The sequence below is a fragment of the Limulus polyphemus genome, unplaced genomic scaffold (assembly GCF_000517525.1).
Source record: "Limulus polyphemus unplaced genomic scaffold, Limulus_polyphemus-2.1.2 Scaffold298, whole genome shotgun sequence".
Lineage (NCBI taxonomy): Eukaryota > Metazoa > Arthropoda > Merostomata > Xiphosura > Limulidae > Limulus > Limulus polyphemus.
Window position 1 is genome coordinate 564,106 of NW_013665908.1, and position 22,360 is coordinate 586,465.

At 30.3% G+C, this 22,360-nt stretch overlaps 1 protein-coding gene across 2 annotated transcripts in view; it reads right to left on the reverse strand.

Annotated features, from left to right (window-relative positions):
* Positions 1-12,306: 12,306 nt before the first annotated feature.
* LOC106457165 (ubiquitin thioesterase OTUB1-like) overlaps positions 12,307-22,360 on the reverse strand; it is a 22,417-nt gene continuing 12,363 nt past the window's right edge. For both annotated transcript variants that reach the window (XM_013916552.2, XM_013916553.2), the window contains 3 exons: positions 18,916-19,019; positions 17,216-17,306; positions 12,307-14,297 (listed from right to left, as the gene is read on the reverse strand). In XM_013916552.2, the coding sequence (XP_013772006.1) occupies positions 14,100-14,297; positions 17,216-17,306; positions 18,916-19,019 (393 nt within the window). In that variant the 3' untranslated portion in view covers positions 12,307-14,099. The remainder of the gene's footprint in view (positions 14,298-17,215; positions 17,307-18,915; positions 19,020-22,360) is intronic.

A 22,360-nucleotide genomic window follows, 5' to 3' on the forward strand; every position in this document is an offset into this window, starting at 1 on the left:
CCCTGGTGTAGCTTTGCGCGAAATTCAAACCAAAACTAAAGTTATTAGGTTAACAATAAAACGTTATCAAGGAAATCTTGGCGAAACGAGATATTTAGTAGTCACATAAGACACAAATTACTACAAGTTATCATATAAATATTTTTATATATTTGTTTCTGAAATATATAGATTTTCCTTTTGTTTTGTTTTTTTACAGTCATGCTTGGCTACTAAGTTTTTCGTGCACTGCGTTTTCAGGTGACTTATTTTGTTGTTGTTGCTTCGGTTCAGTTGTTTATGAGAACTGCAGTGATTATTAAGAACAGTTTGTCCATTCTAATCCAACTTCCTATTAAACGGCAGCGATGCGTGTGCTAATACACTTGGAAGAAGTAAACCGCTATATATTTGTGCTTTTATAGGTTGTGTTACCAAATCAGTAGCCCCCCCCCCCAGTGGCACAGCGGTTTGTCTGCGGATTTACAACGATAGAATCCGAGTTTCGATACCCGTGGTCGGCAGAGCCCAGATAGCTCATCGTGTAGCTTTGTGCTTAACTTCAAATAAGTAAAATATTTTAGTATTGTAACTAACTTGAAACACTTTTCTAAGACAACTTCAACATTGAACTTAGAGTACTTTTAAGAAAGATCCTTTCCTTCTCTACACATTCCACACGTGCACCTTACATTAACATTATCAATCTACATGTATCAAATAAACGCACCATTTAAAAAGACCCAATTTTGTCACAAGAAGCAGCAGACACTTTATTTCTGATTTATCACATTACAACGAAAATAATTTTAATAAAATTTCCTTGTGCACCTCAGAAACGTTATTTCACAAAAGGCTTGGATGGAGGTGAGAGAGGCAATGAAGGTTAACCTCGCGTAGGCCCCCACATTCAGTTATGAGCCCTATGCCAGGACATAAATTGCATATATATGTTAATCCAACCTGAATAGAAATATTTAATATTTCGCAGAAATTGCTATTCGAGGGCCTCTCCCAAGCTTTGTGGAAGCGATCACCCCTGTCGGCTCCCTCAGATGACGCCCCTGATGCAACTATAATGGTATCAAATATTAAAATCCTAAGGTGAAAGTAATAGCAACAAAAAAGCGAGTAATAGCAGGACGAATAAAATTTTATTTCTGAAGTACCTATGTACTGACATTAATCGATATGGATTTTCTATTTGTATCATAATAAAACTAAAATAAACTATAATATTTGTAACAAATTCGGTTTATCAAAAACAAAACAAAAAACTTACCGTTACAAACCATAGCCACAACAAAAGTATAAATGTTAGCGTTAATTGAGTGTAGTTTGAACGCCCTAATGGAATTAATTATGAATATCGATGTTGTTAAGTGTTAATTATGTTTGGTGTGTTAATTATTCGTTACAACCCATTTAACTATCAAATGTTAACTAAAGTTCGAATAGATTGTTGTATTTTATTCTCTGCATTGACAGAGACTGTGAGATTGGAATCACTTTATCAACCGTAACCTGAAACATTTTTATACTTTAAGTAATGGTATTATTCTATTATAGGTATTCTGCTACCAGATTAAGTACTAGAGCTACAACTTTTTAAAAAACTATTCGGTGATATCTTCACTTAAATATTCATAAAAAAATTACCACAGTATTGTATACGAAGGCATGATAAAACACTTTTATCCTGAATCATTAACTCATCACCATGCGGTTGAAATTAACAGTAATTAATGCAAATTGTGTTTTTTAACTGGATTATCTCTATTGAAAAACTATAGCATAATTTTTATGTTCTTGGGAAAGCCTTGTCAACTATAAAAATTTGCCCATATTTGGTAGTCTTGGTGTGGTAAAGCAAGACTCTTCAACTATTTTTTAATGAGGGGGGGCAGACTGGAAAAAGGTTTGGAGTAGATGGGCCAGAAGTACATTTTTTAAGCTACATAATAAATATTGTTTAAAACAATGTTACTATATTGAACTAATTTCACCATATGAATAGTACTTCAACAATAACAATGTAACATTTAACGGAGTATCATTACAAACATTTTTAAATGTCTAGAGGACTTTCACACACATAAAATTACTAAGTGCTTGTTGTATTAGTCATGTATGTGGTTATAACGACCATGCAAAAGTCTTGCATCTCTTAATCACAAGCTTATTTACAGCGTTACCGTTTTGTTTTTTGATTTTCTTGTTGTTGTTTTCATATTTCTTTAACTTTTTTGTTTGCTGACTGTCGGCGGTCCTCATGATTATCCATTGTGACTTAGTTGTGACCCTCCGATCGCCAGTTGAAGAGCCCTGTGATAAAAAACAAACTCTATAGAATTTTTTGCCATAGTTTCAAATGTCAGATGTGTAAAACTCACCCAAACATTTACTATAATAAGCTAAAACTGCAGTAATTACAATTATATTTTCTGTATTTATAGAATATAAGGACGTCTGTGACTTTCGAGAAAGTGAATAGAATGGTCTAAAATTCCCAAAACACGTTGATCTAAGAACAAAATAGATATTGGTTTTATTAAAAGCACAAAATTACCCAAATCAAATCACTATTTTACATATAAAAACTCATTCTATGTATACAAAATGCAAAAGGTCTTAGTATTTATAAACTCTGACATAAAATTTCTAGTTTCTAACAGATTTGTGGACCATTATTTGTTATTCAGTTTAGCTGTGCACAAAGAGTGTGAAGTGTTTCAGTTTGAGTTCGAATGTTGTTGTTTTTGTTCTCTTGTAAAAGTGATAAAGCCTTATGTATATAGATATACACGATATCGATACTTGGCATAACTTTCTAGTCACAAATTTCTACTTGTCTTCATATCTTTACCCAATTTTTAAGTTGATTTTACAATATTTTTATTCACTTACTCTTCAAGTATGATCAAGCAAGGAAAACCTACTGGTTAAAATTCTGGACATTTTAAAATATTTCTTAGTGTGTAAGAAGTTTCAATTAAAATAAAATCGCTATGTGTGAAAATAACTAGAATTACGTTTTTTCCTATCTTGGCCAAGCGTGACCTATAGGTTAGCGTGGTAGGCTGTGGATCCAAGGAGCGATGGTTTGAGTCTCGTCATCGAGAAAAAAAAATCGTAAGGCTGTGGGTGTGTAATGAGTGATGGTTAAATCCCACCTTTCGATTAGAGTAGTCAATGAATTGGCGGTGGTTACTGTTTACTTTCTTCCTTCTCTCTGGTCTACAATTTAGAATTAAGGACAGCTAGCGCAGATAATAATCATTGTGTGGCGTTGCACAAATATCTGAAACTAACGCTAAATCGTTCTTTTTGCCTTTTAGTGTAAAAAGTATTTTGTATACAAAATATTTTTGAATATAAAAATCATTAGAAGTTATTTGAAGAAATGTCAATGAGCTAATTAGCTGGACAGTACCGTAAAAGACACTAAATATTTTCAGAAAAGCACAATAAGACAAATTAAATGAGTAAAACACTAAACAGTTATTTCCCATTTTATAGCTTGAGACAGAATATTTTGCTCAAAAATATAAGTTAATGATTCAGACTTGTTTCTATACAATATTATTTTTGTATCAAAGCTGTCATCAACTTTATTAAACTTGAGTAATTAAAAGTAGGTTTACGGCGTGGAGAGTTTATTGAAAGATTCTCAAGTTTGAAAATAGTAAGTGTTTCTGTAATTCCATAAATGGTTTTTATTGCAGATTCAATGAAGATTTTAAGTTATCCTAACAGGACAGGATTCTCATGTTCTTTTCGCTCATAATAGGCAAGCTCTGCAATGTTTCTGTTTTAAAGACAACGAGTTCAGAAGCCATTGACGTTAACCGACAAATGGCCGACATCATTTCCAGTCCTCTACTCTGGGGACACGTATGTTTGTGTGAATCATGCAATTTACTTGTGGGTATGTATTCAGGAACACTAGTAGCCATAAGTATTCAAAAAACACAGGAGATGTCAAGTAGAGAACAAATCAAGTACAGGCAGCAAAGGAAAAACAAGCAAACACAGTTACCAAGTAAACAATCATTTTGTTCATAAAAGCGTAGTACAATTCACCTACTATATTTATATAAACTTCTTATATATATTATATATATTCTTATAACTTTTCTGTTGTAATTACACTGGCTGTCAAGATGCTAGAAGGATTTCCTGAATGTCTGTACAGGATAAAGAGACAGGAAGGATAATGTTCTAATGTCATTTCAAATTATACAAAGGGCTCTAGTGCAGTATCCCATAATCCATGGATTGTTTAAGTCAATAAATATTCTAAATTACATAATCAAGCAAGAGAGCCCCAACTCTTATCAACTTGTGCAAGTGTCCGTATCACTCTCTGAGCTGGACTTACCCCGACCCAGGAAATGGACACAGACCGAGGGTCAGATTGGTATAAGCTTCTATGCGATAGCCATTGTCGTACGTAACCTTTATCTAAGCGAAAAGATTAGTATAAATTGACGACCCTTCGACATCATATTTACAAGAATGTCATTAATTACGTGTAGAACATCAACAGAATAATTTGTAAAAATAAATACCAAAATAGATATATCCTGCAGATATGAAATAACAACATTAATAGTTATTTCAACTGCGGTACCATTCTCTCTTCAATTAACTATTTTAGGAAATTTTCTCACTTGTAACTTACTTTCCATAAACTTAAGCTAATTTCTATAGCAATCTATCAAAGCTAGAAATTTTACTTTTGCTTTAAGACTCATGCATACAAGACAACATAAATTGATATATATATATATATAAAAACCCATAAGAAAAACATTACCTTTTGTGTAAACCAACAAATTTAGGAAGAATAACGTGATTCAATGGTTCGTGCCCCGTTACAACCATAAAAAAATCATGCTCCATTCTTTCAGGGACACAGTATACTATTCGGTTTAGTAAGAATAGCCCAACAGTTGGCGGTGGATGTTGTTGGCTAGCTTAAGGCCCTTCAAAATTAGGAACGGCTAGCTTTGCACGAAAGCCAACAGATAAACAATGAAACACTGTAAAGTTGTAAGTTGTTGTTTCAAAAAAAAAAATAATTGATTTATTTTGTTTTTGTAAAACGTTGTACAGGTGTTTTCTATGTCAGTAGTTTAAGCGTCTCAGGATAGTGTCTCGACCAATTTTTTTATTTTTCATGACGACACAAAAAAGTTGCCCATTACATGCGAGTAGGGAAGAAGGGGGAGTTCAACAGGGGCAATCGCACCCGCTAAATTACATCCACATATGCATAAATCGCCTATTACAATTAATGTATGTAAGTAAAACTTTTGTTGAAAATTGTTTATCCGCATCAGGACTTGACCTTCCAAAACAGCACTCCCATTTATATATTTTTGGCCACTGAGATCATTATTTTTTGTCATAAAAAATTTCGTTCAACTAAATATATTACAACACCAGGTGAAAATATTACATGAAATGTATAAGAGATTATCAGCATGTTGATGTGCTAAATTAAGGTTTAACATTATTTCCTAATCTAATAGAATGGTATTGTATTTAGATTCCATACATCTAGATTACAGTAATTTATGATCCACCAAACTAGAAATTCTGATTACAAAAAGATAATTCAAAGTCATTTTAACTCTTACTCCGCCGTATTTATAGATAACCAACTTTCCCAGTGCCAGGTTTATTTTTAGATTCACAATAAAAAATTAATTGAAAAGGCACTGTGTAGTTATCTGAAAGGTGAAACTGGTAAGCTTTTGGAAACTTTAAGAGGAATGCTTTTTGAGAAGACCAGACCGTATAGTAATTGAAAGATTACGTTCCTTGCTTTCTGAACACTGATCAAAGGGCACTATTATGAAGTGAAGTTTTATCCCTGATTCATAGGTAATAAGTGGAAGAAGCCAACATGCAACTAATATAACTAGTGATGATAACTGAGATAGTTATGACTAGCATAAAGTTGAATGACGTTTTCGTTCTTTGCTCAGGTAGAGAAAAATGTGGTGATTATTAATAACATATTCAACGGTTTCACCTGAGAATTATCTGGTGTTCGTGTGTATACCTTCCTACGTGTGAAAGCACACGGATATTTGTGTACATAGCAGTACTCATACATTGTTCCAGCAGAGTAACATAGATGTTGTTGCCTTAAGATAGAAGAAAGTACAACTAGAAAACTGTAACTTTCTACTTTTGCTGCTAAAGTACAGAGTTTGTAAGTCGGCTATCTCATTGTTTTGCCATTGCATTAGCTGTGGTTGAATTTTTTGTTTCATTAATGATAGTGTATGGAACAAGCAGCACTACTATGGGTTTTAGTAACTGGCCACGATAATAAATAGTACTTTATCATCATTCTGATTCAAGTGTTTTCCTAGTAGTTAATGGGAGAAGCATATTACGTAAATATCTGTATTAAAATTTTACAAAACGAGTTACTTGTGGAAGTGTTTATGCTGCTGGGATGATGTTATTACCGAGAAGCTAAGTTCCTCACTGGCAAAGGATGGTTAGATAAATTTGTAGAAACACGGCTAGTAAGAAAATGAGTTGATCTAAAATGCATTTGTCTTTAAACAAGCAAATATACAAATACTAAAACGAATGCGAGATTAGAAAAACTAAAGTTAACTCAGTGTGATTTAAGGTAGAGTAGTGTTCTTTTAGTTCTGTTGCAAACAAACAGATAAGCTAATCTAGCGACGGCTGTACCTTCAATGGTCAGGATAGAGAGTGGTTAGTAGCATGTGAAGATTCTGATACGGACTGTACTCAGAACTGTCTAAGATAGCTCCTATAATGTACTAAAGGACCTAGAAGTCTTAAAACTGTGGAAGAATGGGTCATACTGAATGTGAATGGTTTATGACTTTCCTCCTAAAGCGTAAACCATGTTACTAGGATGATGTAACAAGGCATTAAATTTGAGTTAATTCTTTTCTTGGTAGTTACCATGTTTCGTGTATTTCTAGAGAAAGCAATGTTGCGTTATTTTGTAACACACCTGGCTAACGCTCTATATAGCAGCTTGGCTTCTTGACGTATCATAAGTGGAGATGACTAGTGCTTACTCGGCATATTTAAAGTTAGTGCAAATAGCATGTGACTATCTTATTTGCTAACATGCGAGGCCTTTCGGCAAAAAATAGGCACAACTAGAATAACTGACACGGAAATGGAAGAAGTGCCCAAACTGATCATAACCTTTAGTGAAGTAGCACAACTACCATTTCGTGTTGTCCAGCATCAAGACCATGGAAGAATTGGCAGTGACACAACTGTGGGCATTAGTTTACTCCCATCATCTTTATTTATTCGTACTTTATGTTATACTAAACCTATAAATACTGATCATTTGACAAGTAATCATGCTCATTTAACAAATTATAATTAAACTAATGAGTGGCTGTTGTTTAACTTTATTTGAAGTATTTTTCCCTAATTTAACATTAAGTACACGTCAACTGTCTATTAGGTTAATTCTGAAGATAAGTTTATGCTTCAGCTTATTTTGATGACTTTATCTTTTATCTAATTAAATGCTCCAGTGTAATTTAGTTTCCAGTGGCTTTCATTTATATTAGTTTGATTAATGTCATGTATAAAGAAAACAGTGTCAGATTATGAAATAGAAGGTAATCGTAGATTTATATCTTCAACATTCCACACTGTGTTTAACACTTAGATTTATAATATGTACTGAGGTAATTTCAACCTGTTTTTCTACACAACATTTTGCTCTTGTCCTCTGGTTGATTTAAGTTTTTATTGCTTTGATTCTATTGTTTGTTGTTTTGTCATTGTCTATTGGCTCACACTTTGAAGGTTATTGATTTACTTACTTTAAACTATTTGTGAACAAATAATACATACTTGAGATATTATAAAAGTCTTCATGGTTTTGTTGTGTTTGATGCTAACATCTTGATGTAATTCGACGAAGGCGTACTGGTAACTGGTGCTCTGTGTCCAGTTGCGTCACTACGCATCGTGTGTATGTTCAAGACAGAAAAGGGTGTTGTAGTTGTAACTGTTATGATGTTTATGTGGTTTATTCATATGCTTGTTGTATATTAAATGCGTGAGCCCTAAGTCTTGAAGAGCAAATGCAATTTTAAATAATGACAAAAAAATGTGAATTGGTTTGGTTTTTAATTTCGCGCAAAGCTACATGAGAAGCGATGTGTGAAGAAATATTATCCTCTGTGTGCTGACTGCTTTGCTTTCCACCTAGACCTTTCCAAAAAATTATGTTGTTGTTTAGCCGGAAGGAATTTTAACGTAACGGGTCGTGTGGCCTTAATATCTGGAACTTTTCTCAAAGTTTAGGTATAGTTTGAACCATTGATAAAAAGGGAGTTAGTCTTGAGTGTATTAAAATAAATTACTGAGTTAGCGAGTCTTTTAGTCATTTAATGAGTAACCAATGCATGATTTAGTCAGTTTGCCTGTTAATGTCAGTCAGTCCGTGCTGTGAATTCTGAGCTTGTATTTCGATGAAAGAACAGGGTTGCGAAAGAATTATAAAATAAGTTTGTTTTTGTTTTATTGTAATTAAGCACAAAGCTACACAATGGGCTATCTGTGCTCTGTCCACCACGGGTATCGAAACCCGGATTCTAGCGTTGTAAGTCCATAGACATAACGCTGTGTCACTGGGGGGCATCAAATAAGTAAAAATATCTGTTTAGCGTCAGTTACGAATTTAGGCCTATTGGTAAACGTTGGTTACACCAACTATGGAACTAGAAGTTCAATAAATAAGTTTTTTTTATCATTAAATGGACTGATCTTTCCATTATTGTTTTATCAAGTGGTCCAAAAGATTCTGGCCGGCAAGAAAAACCATTACAGCACTCAGATATCAGAAGAGAAGTTATTTTGGTAAGAATAAAATAGAAACCAGGCTCTCCTTCAGGATGACAAGTGCTTCAAGCGGGATTGAAAATATAATGAAATGATGAAGTAATAAAATGAAAATAAAAAAGAATGAAACAGAAAGTTAAGTAAAATGGACATTGAGACTGTGAAGGAGCTACTGATACTATAATAAACCAAGGAGACAATATACTGAGGAAGAGTCCCAGAGACCAACAACATTGATGGGATAGCAGAGAGCTAACTAAACATCAGGAAATAAGAAACAGACGAACATAAGGAGCAAAGTTCGGCCAAGAATATTGCATCTGCCCCTGTTGAGATAATGAGTTCAAAGCAGTCCACAAGTAAACAGATTCATTAATTGAAACAACCTGATCTGGTAATGAAATTAGTAAACTGTATCCAGAGATGAAGCAAAAAGATGGGTGATGCGAATACCAAGTGGTCATAACTACTCACTACTACAAGTGGTTAAGTTTATGATGGAGCACTGGTGTTAGCATCTTTTATAGGTGCAGTTTAGTGACCATCCCCCCTCCTATCTATCCCATTCAAAGGAGCATAATTCTCTCTTGGAGGTTATTGCTATGGTTTGTATTTTAAATATGCATATCAATGAATTTGGAAGTGCTATCAGTGTACACACTTTTCTGCCTTCCAACAGTAGCTTAATGTAAAAGTATTAAAGCTAGAAATTACATCAAGCATCATAAAACAAAGTTCATTCATCATTTTCTTCTTACTTCAGTACTGTTAAACACTGAGAGTTAACTAAAATATATTTAACATAATTATTAACAAGACACCTCAAACAACCTGAATATTTATCAAAACGGTGTATATTTACAGATAAGCACACACTTTAGACCATCAAAATAATTTTATTCATGAACAAGCATACATTTTCGAAGTAATAATTTACATAGCTTGAACCACAAGTTACTTTCATACTCATAAAAATTATATTGCAAATAATTAAAAGTGTGTTGTTTCTGTGAGGTTAAAAAAAATATTCTATGATAGTTTTTTATATAAAATTTTATGTATATTCATAATCAGCCAACCTTACCCCAAAGTAAAGTTTTATATTATTAGAATGAAAATAAATTACTAATAGTTAGCCAAATTTTTTAAATTTGGTTTAGAATTCTTTTAAGTAAATGATAGCTCCTAGAATTTCTATTCAGACTTAAAATTATCACTAACTTTATATCTGTTATTAAAGAATCTGTTTGTGGATCATTCAGAATAATATTTTCATTGTACCATTGAAAATCTGTTGTGACAAGTTTCCACATGGAAATTACAATAAGCTACTCTGTACATAAAAAAAGGCTAGACTTTTTTTTTGTGACTTTTATTGTTGTTGTTTGAAAATAATGGTTTTGTTTGAATTTTGCACAAAGTTACACAAGGGCTATCTGTTCCTAATTTAGGAGTGATAGACTAGAGGAAAGGCAGCTAGTCAACACCACCCACAGTCAACTCTTGGGCTACTCTTTAACCAACGACTGGTGGGATTGACCGTCACATTATAGCTCCCCCAGGGCTGAAATGGCAAGCATGTTGGATGGGACAGGGATTCAAACACACAACCCACAGATCATGAGTCGAGCACCCTAATCACCAGGCCAGAGAATAATAGATACATGGCCATTGATTGTGTCAAGTGCTTTTTTTAAAGCCACTGACACTCTTTAAGATATTTTATTGTAGTTTTTTTATAATGTAAGATAAAAATTATAAACACCTGCATTTTAACTGACTTGTTTCTAGGAAAAAAATCTGTGATTTTATAACATCCAAAAATGTTAGTTTTGCTGTACATTTTTAGAGCAAAGTTTGTTTTTTTTATAAACAGTTCATTTTACACAATAAATTTACAATTACACATTTTTCCTTCATAAAATCTAAATTGCCAGTTTGTCACAGGAAGTGAATGTCAAATTTGCCCAAATCTCTTTTCTGAACAAAATATTTGACCTTTTAAAATCTTGTATTCAATTTGTGTTTTCACATATATGTACAATTATTGTTTGAACTACATATATGAAAGAAAACATTAACAATTCTGTATGTCAACTACATACAATCCAAAACAGTAAATGATTACTCTATCTAAGCTTGTTTCAACACTACTTAATGTATGTATATTTATTGTTTTCATAAAATGAATACTAAGAGTGAAGTGACTATAATTCAGAAACAATATTTTATGTGTAAGATGTGAAACTTGATGTGTACAAATAAATTATCAGTATTTTGATAAAAGCATTAACACATTAGTTACTTTTGTTGATAATACCACTAACCATTGAAATTTAATTTTATAAATGACACAAACAAACACATTACTTTTCAGTTAACAAGAAACAATGATTGGTAACAATATATAGTTCTGAGAATATAGAAACAAAGAAATCAAATTTACAGTGAAAGAACGAAAATGGAGAAATAATTAAAAGATCTAGTAAGAAGCATCAAATCTTACAGAATGTTAACATACCTTAAATTGTAAAATGTGAAGAATTATATACTGCAACTGAAACCTTACAATGAATTTTACTTCAATCAGGTTTTACAGTTACAATATTAGATGACTGCAAAATACATATTCACATTTATAGTGACTTCTACTCTAATTGTACTGGTAATATTTCTCTCTGTTATAGAAAACTGAAAACTTTAATGGTTCACTTCTTTAGAAGAGTTATTAAGTCTATATTTATAAGATAATTCCTTCTAAACAGTATGAAACTGAGTATATTTGAACTAATAAGAATTTTCTTAATTTATAAGTCGTAATCCATTCTGTTAGAGATAAAAATTGAAAAAAGTGGTATCTGCAGTAGACATTGGCCAAAATATTAAGTCCATACAAAATTCAATACAATTTAAAAGAAAATGACTGACTGTGGTTAAAAACCTGTTTAAACAGTAAATAGAAAACTTAACACAAAATAAATAATTCCTGACCTCACCTTTAATATACTTTCAACACAAAAAGTTTAATATACTTACAATTATACTGATGGATTTTCCCTTTCTCTAAAACATTTCTTATTCCTTCATTGTTAACTGTTTCTGTACATATGAATATAAGATACAGATGCAGTTTGTAGAGTATTTCTTCTACATATAGAATTAGCATCAGCTTTACTTATCAGAGGTGTTTCAATATATTCACAATTGCATATTAAAGTTGTCTGTGAGAGAATTTCGTATCTTTTTTTTCATTACTTTTAAATAATGTTTTCAATGTTTATTTATTTGACTTTGATGATGTGTAAGTAATCAGATCATGAAACTTCAAATCAAAAGTTTAGCCTTTGAAATAAAATGGTTCAAGATACGGTTGGTAAAATGTATCCACATTAATTCTAAGGTTTCATTCAGTGTGTTATGGATGGAACACTTAGTAACTTTGACAAAATATTTGAAATGAATGCTTTACTTATAGACTGCAATACAGTATGCCAATTTACACCTTAATCATAATTCCATTCAACACTTTTACAATTTTACTTAGACTCAGACTTAACTTCATGAATTTCTCTCAGAATTACAAATCAAATTAGAAACATACAAATTTGTAATATCAATAACATTTTTAACACAAAAACTCAATAAAACTGTTAATAAACTACTCTTACCAAATGTAGAGCAATTACCTACAAGCTGATATTATAAGAATTCCTAGTAGACAACATCATGTCTGTAGTATCATAACAAAGTTTAGTGAAAAAAAAATATATCCATGCAGATAAAACAAACAATCAAAAGCCTTTGCTTATGCTTTTTAAAGAATGATAACACTCACTGCCTATGACACAAAGTTTTGCACAATATCATAGAGATGTGGAAAAAATGGAAATGTAAAATAAATACATGTTAGATTTATTGTACTTAAATAAAGTGATGTCTACATGGGTTGGTTATTTGATCATCGAGACACACAAGGACAGTTCCTCTAAATATAAGTTTCTTAACTTTTTGTGAAATCCATTACAAGAGATTGATTTTTCATATCTTGTAGCTTTAACATAAAAGAACAACTTTCATGGTAAATTTGAATTTTTTTTTAAACCAAGAAGAATATGACAAATATTATAAATGTTGCTATCAATCAATTAAAAATATATAACAAGAAGTTTATGATTTTATGTTTCAGTTAATCGTAACATAGGAAAATAAAGCTATAACAATATTATCAGCACATCATCACATTCTGTTACTTAATAAATAAGACAACAAAGCTTAAAAGTATTAGAAAACAGATTTGTAAGGGAAAAACTATAAACTTTTTTGAAATATCCATAAATATATCCATACACCAAGAGCTGTATTGAATGATTACTAAAATCAAGAGAATCTGAAATACTGGTTTATGTTGTTTTATTACTGAATTTTAAATTCAATGTTATGAAGATATTTCCTTCTCTAGAGATAGGGCAATTTATTAGTCAAAATTATTAATTGGAAAAGAATATACCAACAGAGGTATGAAAACATTTATAATATAGATAAATAAATAGACTAACTACCAAAAGAAAAAACGTGCAGTGTATCTCTCACTGGGCTTAATAATGCCTAATTTTTTGTTTTATATAAAATTTAGAAGTTAAAATTAATATTGTGTATAAATGCAAGGGCATTTGTGTGACTTTGTACCCAGAACGTTGTTTTACATAACAAACAAAAGTTTTATGATTAAAACATTATTATAACACCTTCAACAGAAATATGTATACTGAGATGCCACTTCATACTTTTGATGTAACTAATGATGTATAACTGTAATAAAAACATACTTAGAATCTTAATCTTGATGTCAGTTTATTCTTGAGCAATATAGTGTTTCACAACAGTGCAGTAATCTATGTATCACTTTTTATTTTGTACAAAATGTTTTGTGGTTTACATTAAAACATTACAAAGAAAATACATCTAAATATCCAAAGTTAATACACACTTAAAAGTTTTAACAGGTATAAACAGTGAGCACCCTCAAGAGAAGAAGTAAACAGGACAGAGTTAGGAAGGTCTAATAATCAAGAACCTTATCTTTTAAAACCAATCAAACTAATGTGAAGGTTTACAACTTGTCTATTAGGATTATTCACAAACAAAATGTAGGGTCAACAGCCAAGTCATCCAGACAGTCTTTAGTTTTGTAGGAAAAGCTGGAATGAATTTATGGCTATGCTTCAATATTTCTGTGCAATCATTCATTCATAAAGTATATCATAGTGTCCTGGTCTGTATAAGAGATGAATTCTAGGAGCTACGTCTTCAGGAAAGTTGTGGGCATTGACTTTCTCACTTTCACCCCTGTCCATATATTGAATTTTAACTCCAACCCCAAGGGAAAGGGTCAGGGCTATTACATGAATGTGGTCACTTTCCTTGTACATAGGTTCCACTTCCTTAAAAAGATAAAAATGTGATTAATGCTTTATAAATATTAGATAACTTCAGTTCATCCTAACATAACACCTATATAACATATGCTAGAGTTAGCTTCATAACACACACACAGCACCTACAATACATACAATGACTTGACTTCACTAAAATAACACAACTGCACTACTTTAGCTGACTTCATTTGATCACATGGGCACTGCAGCTTAATTATATGTATTGATTTAACTATTTTAAATGCACCTAGAATATATAGACTGGTCTCATTTCCTCATATACACACTTCAAAAACACTTTACATATATACTAATTTCACTTTTTCACACACATAAAGAACATCTATATTAATTTCTTTCTATTATATATATATATATATATATATGCATACATGCATTTAACTCAATCTTAGGCACAACACCTACATTACTTAAGTTAATTTCACTTCATCAAACTAACTCAGAGCTTACGTGACATATACTGGTTTCATTTCACCAAACAAAGCACATATATCATGTATATATATAAATATACACACACTGCTTCTCTTTATTACATATATCATAAACATACAGTATGTACATTACCATAAGCTTTTTATATTTCATTACAGACACAACACCCAATTATACTGTACATATGGTGGTTTCACTTCATCTGAAACACAGCAGATGCATGATATTAAGCTAATTTTATATCATAAACAAACGATATATGTACATCACATGTGCTGATTTTACTTTGTCACAGATACAGCAACTACATTACATATGACTTCAGTGCATCAGACACAGAAACAACCTTATATACACAGACTTCACTTCATCTCAGACATAGTCCTTACAGTTTATAGGCTAATTTTAATCTGTTAAGGAACACAGTGTCTGGAATACATATGATGATTTTACTCTATCTCAAATACACCTACAATACAATGAGTTTCTTTCATTTCATTGCAGACATGGAATGTATATTCATATGCTATTTTATTGTCACAACCATTATATCTATGATATGTAAAAATTGATTAAAAAAAATAGAAATCAGTTTATTTTCTTAGACCAACCATATCACATACATACATTACAACCAAAAATATGCAACAAAGATACTAAGAATGTAGGTAATCAGACATAATTTCTTTACATAATACCAACAAGTGCAATGCATCATCCTGTGAGCTTCAGCATAATAGTTTAGTAAAATGCAGGTAAGGTAATAAGTTGTCTGAAAGTGTTTTCCATATTGTTCATCCTTGAGAGGATCAACAGAATAAAAGTCAGTGGGCACTAGGCTAAAACTACATTTGGGATAGGGAAGAACTGCCCATCTTAACTTTTCAATTGCTGTCATTGCACAGCAAGTAATGTGGAACCTGCAATTATCATGCTAATATATTCCATTTAATGATGGGATACATTGATGATGTCACTGAATAGCAAGCAGTCAATGAGTACAGAACCCCAATTATCCTACCTTCATCAACAACTTGATTTCAGCACATTTACAGTTTCCATTTTGTTTTTTGTGTTGAATGTCACTAATCATAATTCTACTAACGGTGGAAGGATGTTAACATATTACCATAATTTACTCATAGCCAGTATATAGGAAAGAGTTCCATTTCTTTCTGAACACCTCTAGCATACACCAATTTCATTTTGTTAGAGACACAACATCTAATTCGTGTGTTAATTTTTCTTTAACAATCACACACACAACACATACTTTATATATGTTGATTTATCACAGACACAGCACCAATATAACATAAAACACTTTTTTTGCAGACATAACTATGATTAGTTGCAGTTTGTAAATGTTTTTGTTTTTTATTTCCCCAAATGAAATAAAATTGGCATCAAGTTAGACAAGTTTAGTTAAGTTTATTGTTTCGTGAGTATGATAGGCAACTACAAAATATTCTGATGACTCAAGTCTTTACTGAATATTATATATATATATTTATTCTATTCAAACAATGCACATAAACAAAGTGGCTAACTGGCTACTTAATTACTTCTAACATAATACCTACATTATATTTTATGCTTTTTACCACATATACACCACCTATATTATACAAGCTTATTTAACAATAACCAAAGTAAATATTGATATTATATGGTAATAACTTCAGCACATGGGTTAAAAATATTATATTTAACTATATAACAGAACAAAAAATTACTATGTTTTAACTAAAGCTATCAAAATTTTATACAAGAACATTAAAACAAATATAAAATTATTTACACAATATCTAGAAAAATTCTTATTAATAGGTAAGGATGTGTTAGGTTCAGTAGCCTAGATGCTAAAAAAAAGAGCTGGATGAATTAAAAAAATTCAAAAGTTCTTGGAAATATGATATCTTAATTTGAATTTGAAAATATAAAAAAATATCTGCCGATATAGAAAGAAAGATTAATCACTAATAGCGTTCTTACAGAAGAAAACTACCTCAAACTTCTGGTTTCTATCAATCTAATAGCAAGTGAGAAACAATGCCTGTCAGTTACATTGTGATTCAAGAACTATTATATGTATAAAAAGAATAATAAGATGCTTGCAAATTCTGACATATTTATTGTGATGAATTGGATGTTAAGGGTTAGCATGGTATATTAATATAAGTTTATTATAGTTCAGTTGAAATCATATTTATTGATTGACATCAACTTCACTGGTTTCCAAAATATTCTTTATCAACTTGTTAATGTATACCTGTAAGTAAAAGTAAAATAATGGTAGATAAATCCTCACAAGTTGATTTTTATAAAAAAAATAGCAAAATAGAATATGAAATAAATAAAACAATTGATATAAAAATTGTAAAACTTACAGTTGAACTTCATATTTTAAGTATCTTTTTTATTTTCAAAACTTCTAAAGCCATTTTAAGTGAATAATTGCACATTACCTGGTGACAGAATTCCACTACTGTCCTGTCACCTTCAATAAAATTGGAAAAGAAAGCTTCCTCCTTGCGTAAATAACCAGAGGTTAGGAGCCTGTTTAAAGACATAACTCAAAATAGTTGAACATGAAACCAAAGGATGGTAAGCTTACAATTACAATCTTCTTATTTAAAATTATTGTATCTTTAAAATTGCTTGTCACACATTCAGTATCCAAGCTTTATTAATGAAAGTTGAACATAGTAGAGGATGCTTCAAAAACTGTCACAAAAGTTATTCAATATTACTTCTACTATTCTCAATCAGCATTTCAAGACTATCCCTAAGTTAAGCTACTGAAAGCACAATCTGTTCTGGACAGTGTTCATTGATCCCCACACTATTCTAGATACTGACACCAAGCTTACTCAAACCACCAATTTTGTACCATATTGTTGGAAAAAGAGAGAAATACTGAAATAAAAACAAATGCTAATTTGTAAGATAAGAAATAATTTAGGTATGTAGTGTAATATAGTTTTGAAACACCCTGTAACATATCCAAACTTTCTTGAGTAACACCCATAATTATAAATGTGTCTTTGTTGAAATATTTGTTCCCCTAGAACAAGTAATTTTTAATATGCAATTCTTTTAAATATGGTGTTTTATTTGTAATCACCCTTTATTTCAATTGATTAAATAACTATCATGTTATACAATATACTGAAATAACAAACTCACTGTCCACAATTTCTATAATAAAAACAAAATAACCATCTAGAAAGAAAAAAAATGTGTTGTTAAGGAAAATGTCTACAATTTTTTATTCTATCTTACAAAAAGAATTAGCAGTTGGCAATTTTTTATCCAACAAATCAAATCAGAGAATGTTAAAAGGAAGATCACTTAAGTAATGATTATTAATTTCATGTTTAAATCTACATTTAAAGTTGTATATACTGGTATATTTTTTACTACAATGCTTATCAAAAAGGAAGATAGTCATGTGCTGGTATTAAATTTTATTTACACATAATTTTTGTTAAAACAGCTTATTTTACTTTCCATTCAAATTATTTCTTTACTCCCATATCATGAATTCCTACAGACTTAAAGTTTATTTTATTAAAAAACTGCCCAGAGATGTGGTGACTATCAGTTAAAAAAAAAAGACTTGGTCTTACTAGCATTTTACAACTCCCACTCCCTCTTTCAGGTTTATAGGCAGACCTTAAGCAATCACATTTTTAATCACCTGAACCAAATGACACACACACACACATATATATGTATATACAAACCTAATTCTAACTTGTTTTACTTCACTTCTTTTGTTATTTGAAATAATACAGTAACAAATACTCCTTTTTTAATTAATATTTACCATTAAAAATCTATCACATTTTAGTATATTTAAATGGTATTTAAAAGTTGGAATGTAAAAGTTTGTCTACATTTTGCTAATTTAATCCTCATTCTACCCAATTTTGACCACTTTTTTAAGACTAAATATAACACAGCTATTTTTAAAACAGCACTACTTACATAAAACATTTATCAAGAAAACTTGAATTTAATCATGTTATTACACTGTAACTGAATATGCATATATATGTAACAAAGTGAACATAATAAGAACTACAATCACTCATACTTTGCAATGCAGAAAGATTAGACTGAAAACTTAATATTCCAAACTTTACAACTGATTCTCACTTACCTCATATAAACCACTATGTAATCTGAATAACCTTGGTCATTTAATATATTCAGTAGTTCTTCTTCTGACATCTGTGACTCAATTTTATTTAGCACTTCCATGAACTGAGAAATTAAATAAAATTACTACCTAATCACGAACAGGCAAATGCACTACATTTTGCAAAATTAAAGTTCTAAAATTTTACTGATCTAGATAAAAAATATAAACCTTGAAGACAGATTAAATAGAACAGAAGCAGAGTAAAACATTATTATATCTGTTTACACAACCTTCTTGAGTTAAAAACATTTGGTAATGTCAAACATTAAGCTTTTAAACACTAAAAGTGACAAGTATTAAAATCCCAAAAATAATTAAAGGATGGTTTTAAAACCTTAATTTTTGAACTATAATAATTTAAGAAACACATAACTGGAAACAACAGCATTCAAGTATTGTTTCTTTAATTAAAATTCCAACTTAACATTTGTTCAAGTTCAAATCTTTAACAATTATGGAATTCATGTACATATTTATGCAGGATAAACATGTGGGCTACTCACATACGTATGCTATAAAGCTGTCTTTCCTTAAGTATATACTAAGTACTCACTACATGTACATTAGAAAACATTTTTCCCCTTTTAAATTGGTACAACATACCAGTACTTTAGCATTATTAAAATATAGCCATACAACTGGAAATTATTTATATGATGTCTTTACAGTGATTTAATAAAGTTACTAATGAACCTTAATGAAGTCAAATCAATTTTCTGTTCATTTCCTTATGTTTATCTTTTTTTTTTTTACAACATTAGTAATCATCTAAGTCTTGTAAAATTTAGATCAAAAATTTAATTTATATGAACAACACATACATAAAAGTATAGATAGATGTTTCAGTGGTCTAATATTTTTGCTCTAAATACTTAAATAGTTGTTTTTTAAACCTCCAAATTCTAGTTTTTGGTGCAATACCATTTACCCCAAAAAAACATATAAAATTATTTTTGCTTGTTTTTTCATGTTGACATTTTTTAACTTTGTGATCTTAAATATGAGTGTAATTTAAAATTGGATGATAATTTTTCTTTTTTATGTTTTGCAAACATTATGAGTGTTCTTGATACCTTATATTGCTTGAATATAACAGCTTTTCATTTATACATGACTTTTATATCTTCATTTTCCATTATAAAGTAATATATAATAGTAACAATCACAAAAAAGTTATTTTTTACTCTTAATGTATAAAATCTAAATGACATATTAATACTACAAACAATGACCATTACAAGTTTGCTAAGAAACCATTTTCAAAAGCTTAAAACAGAAAAACACCAATGTTTTTAGACTGATGCACCACCCATGCATAGTTTTATCAGGTCTAAGTGCTCATTGTAAATAATGCAATACCTAATAAGCTAACATTCTGGTGACACAAGTCTTTGAAAAACTTTCAAAAACATAATAAATTGCAATAAAGAAAAGTAACTTTTATAAAGAATTTCTTAAATGAGTTGATGATATGAAACTGATTGTTGTTGTTTAAACATATAAAAAGTTTTATATTCATTAAAAGATTAATGCTTTGATAGACATTTTTTGTTTTATCCATTATACTTTTGAACATTTCATACAACATTTGAGTTTTTTGTGATGGTCTGATAATATCAGAATATACAATTCGTGTATACTGTCTTTTATTTGAAGCTGTTATGACAAAAGTTGGAATGTTAAAATATCCTTGGTGCCTGACTTTTCTCTTAAAAAAATTTCTGATGAGAAAAAGTCTTGGCTGGTTGTGTGTCTACAGAAATCTTTGGATGTATCATTACAAAGAATTTTACTCAGCTATATCATAAGTGGTAATTATCATCTCCATATGTACATATTTTGTGTAATTTATTTTAATTATTAGAATTCTAAAGACTAACTGAAAAATTTTTAACACTGAAATGATAAAGTTATAACGATGAATTGTAGCTACTGAAATTGTAAAAGTTAATTTGAAGAATTATAACTACTGAAACTGTAATGCCTAATGAATTCATAACTATTTGAACAGTAAAAATTAATGTGCTAAAGGAACTGTTCATCTCAGTATGATATAGGGCTAAACTTGCATTTAGTACAACATTACACCTTGGCATCACATGGGAGGCTCTACTTGATTTATATGTAATTCCTGGAGTGTGGTCTTTTTTATTGGTGGAAACCACATACTCTATACCACAGTGGGAATTATATTATGGCATCCCTTAGATTCCTAAACTAAAATGTTTTACAAGGTCAACAGTTTTAAATACTGGTATTTGTAATCATCGTTTATGAGGTTTTTTTTATGTGCATATGACATTTACTTACTTAGCTGAAGACATAGAGTTTCATGATAACAATTAATGATGAATTCAAACATCCAAAAACTCAATTGAAAGTACATATATTTTTTTAAAAAGCACTGAAAATAATCTATTATTAATGCACTCCATCTCAGCAGCTTTAAACTTATCTTTGTAATATAAGTAACTTCTCTTTTATGGCTTACTGATACCTTACTGTTTTTAAACTTAAGATGTACCTTATAGTCTCCTATTGAAATGTCACAAATTCAAAATACAATATTTATTTTCTATAAACATTTATATCCTTTGAATAAATAATATAACATTATATGTACTTAGTAACATTCTGTAGTTTACCTTGTATAACAGGTAATGGCCTTCAGTATTTGGATACAAGTGGGTCAAATGAATAAAAATTGGATATTTAATTTTACAATGCATGCTTTTGTCTCCACAGTACTTATCTATATACGACATGCCTACAAATATGCTTCCCCCCTCTTTTATAATATATATATTCTCTACTGTATTGCACAGGTAATATATAGATAGATATGCTGTAGCCAAAACTGTAACATGCCATTTCTAGTAAAAGTTATTTGTTGGAATTTAGTATTGGCTTTATAGCACTTATAGAAGTCAAAGGTTCTACGTTCAAACTCTAGAAAGAACAGGTTTCTTAACAACCTGATTTGTTATAATAACTCATAAATTACATGAATGTTCATGAGAAATAAAAACTATAGAAAAACTGTCTACATCTTGTTTTGAATAACCATTTATATATTCTTGAGAATTTTTGACTAATGAGAGCTCCCCAAAAAACCATTTGACCCTCAACATGGATAATCATATTTGAAAATTTTCAAAATCTTAAATTATATTAATATTAATAAAGCTCCTTATGTTTTAATACCAAATTAAAAAAAAATCAATTTACTTAAAACAGAGAACAAAAAAAAACCTTGACTTCCATTTTTGTCCCCCCCAAATTTAATTTGTTCCTCTATCTTTCACCAGTATGCGATTGGTCATTTAAATAAATATACCAATTTGCAAGATATTGTGCATTGTCAAAAAGAGATGAATTTTGCAAAAGCTTAATTTAAGAATAG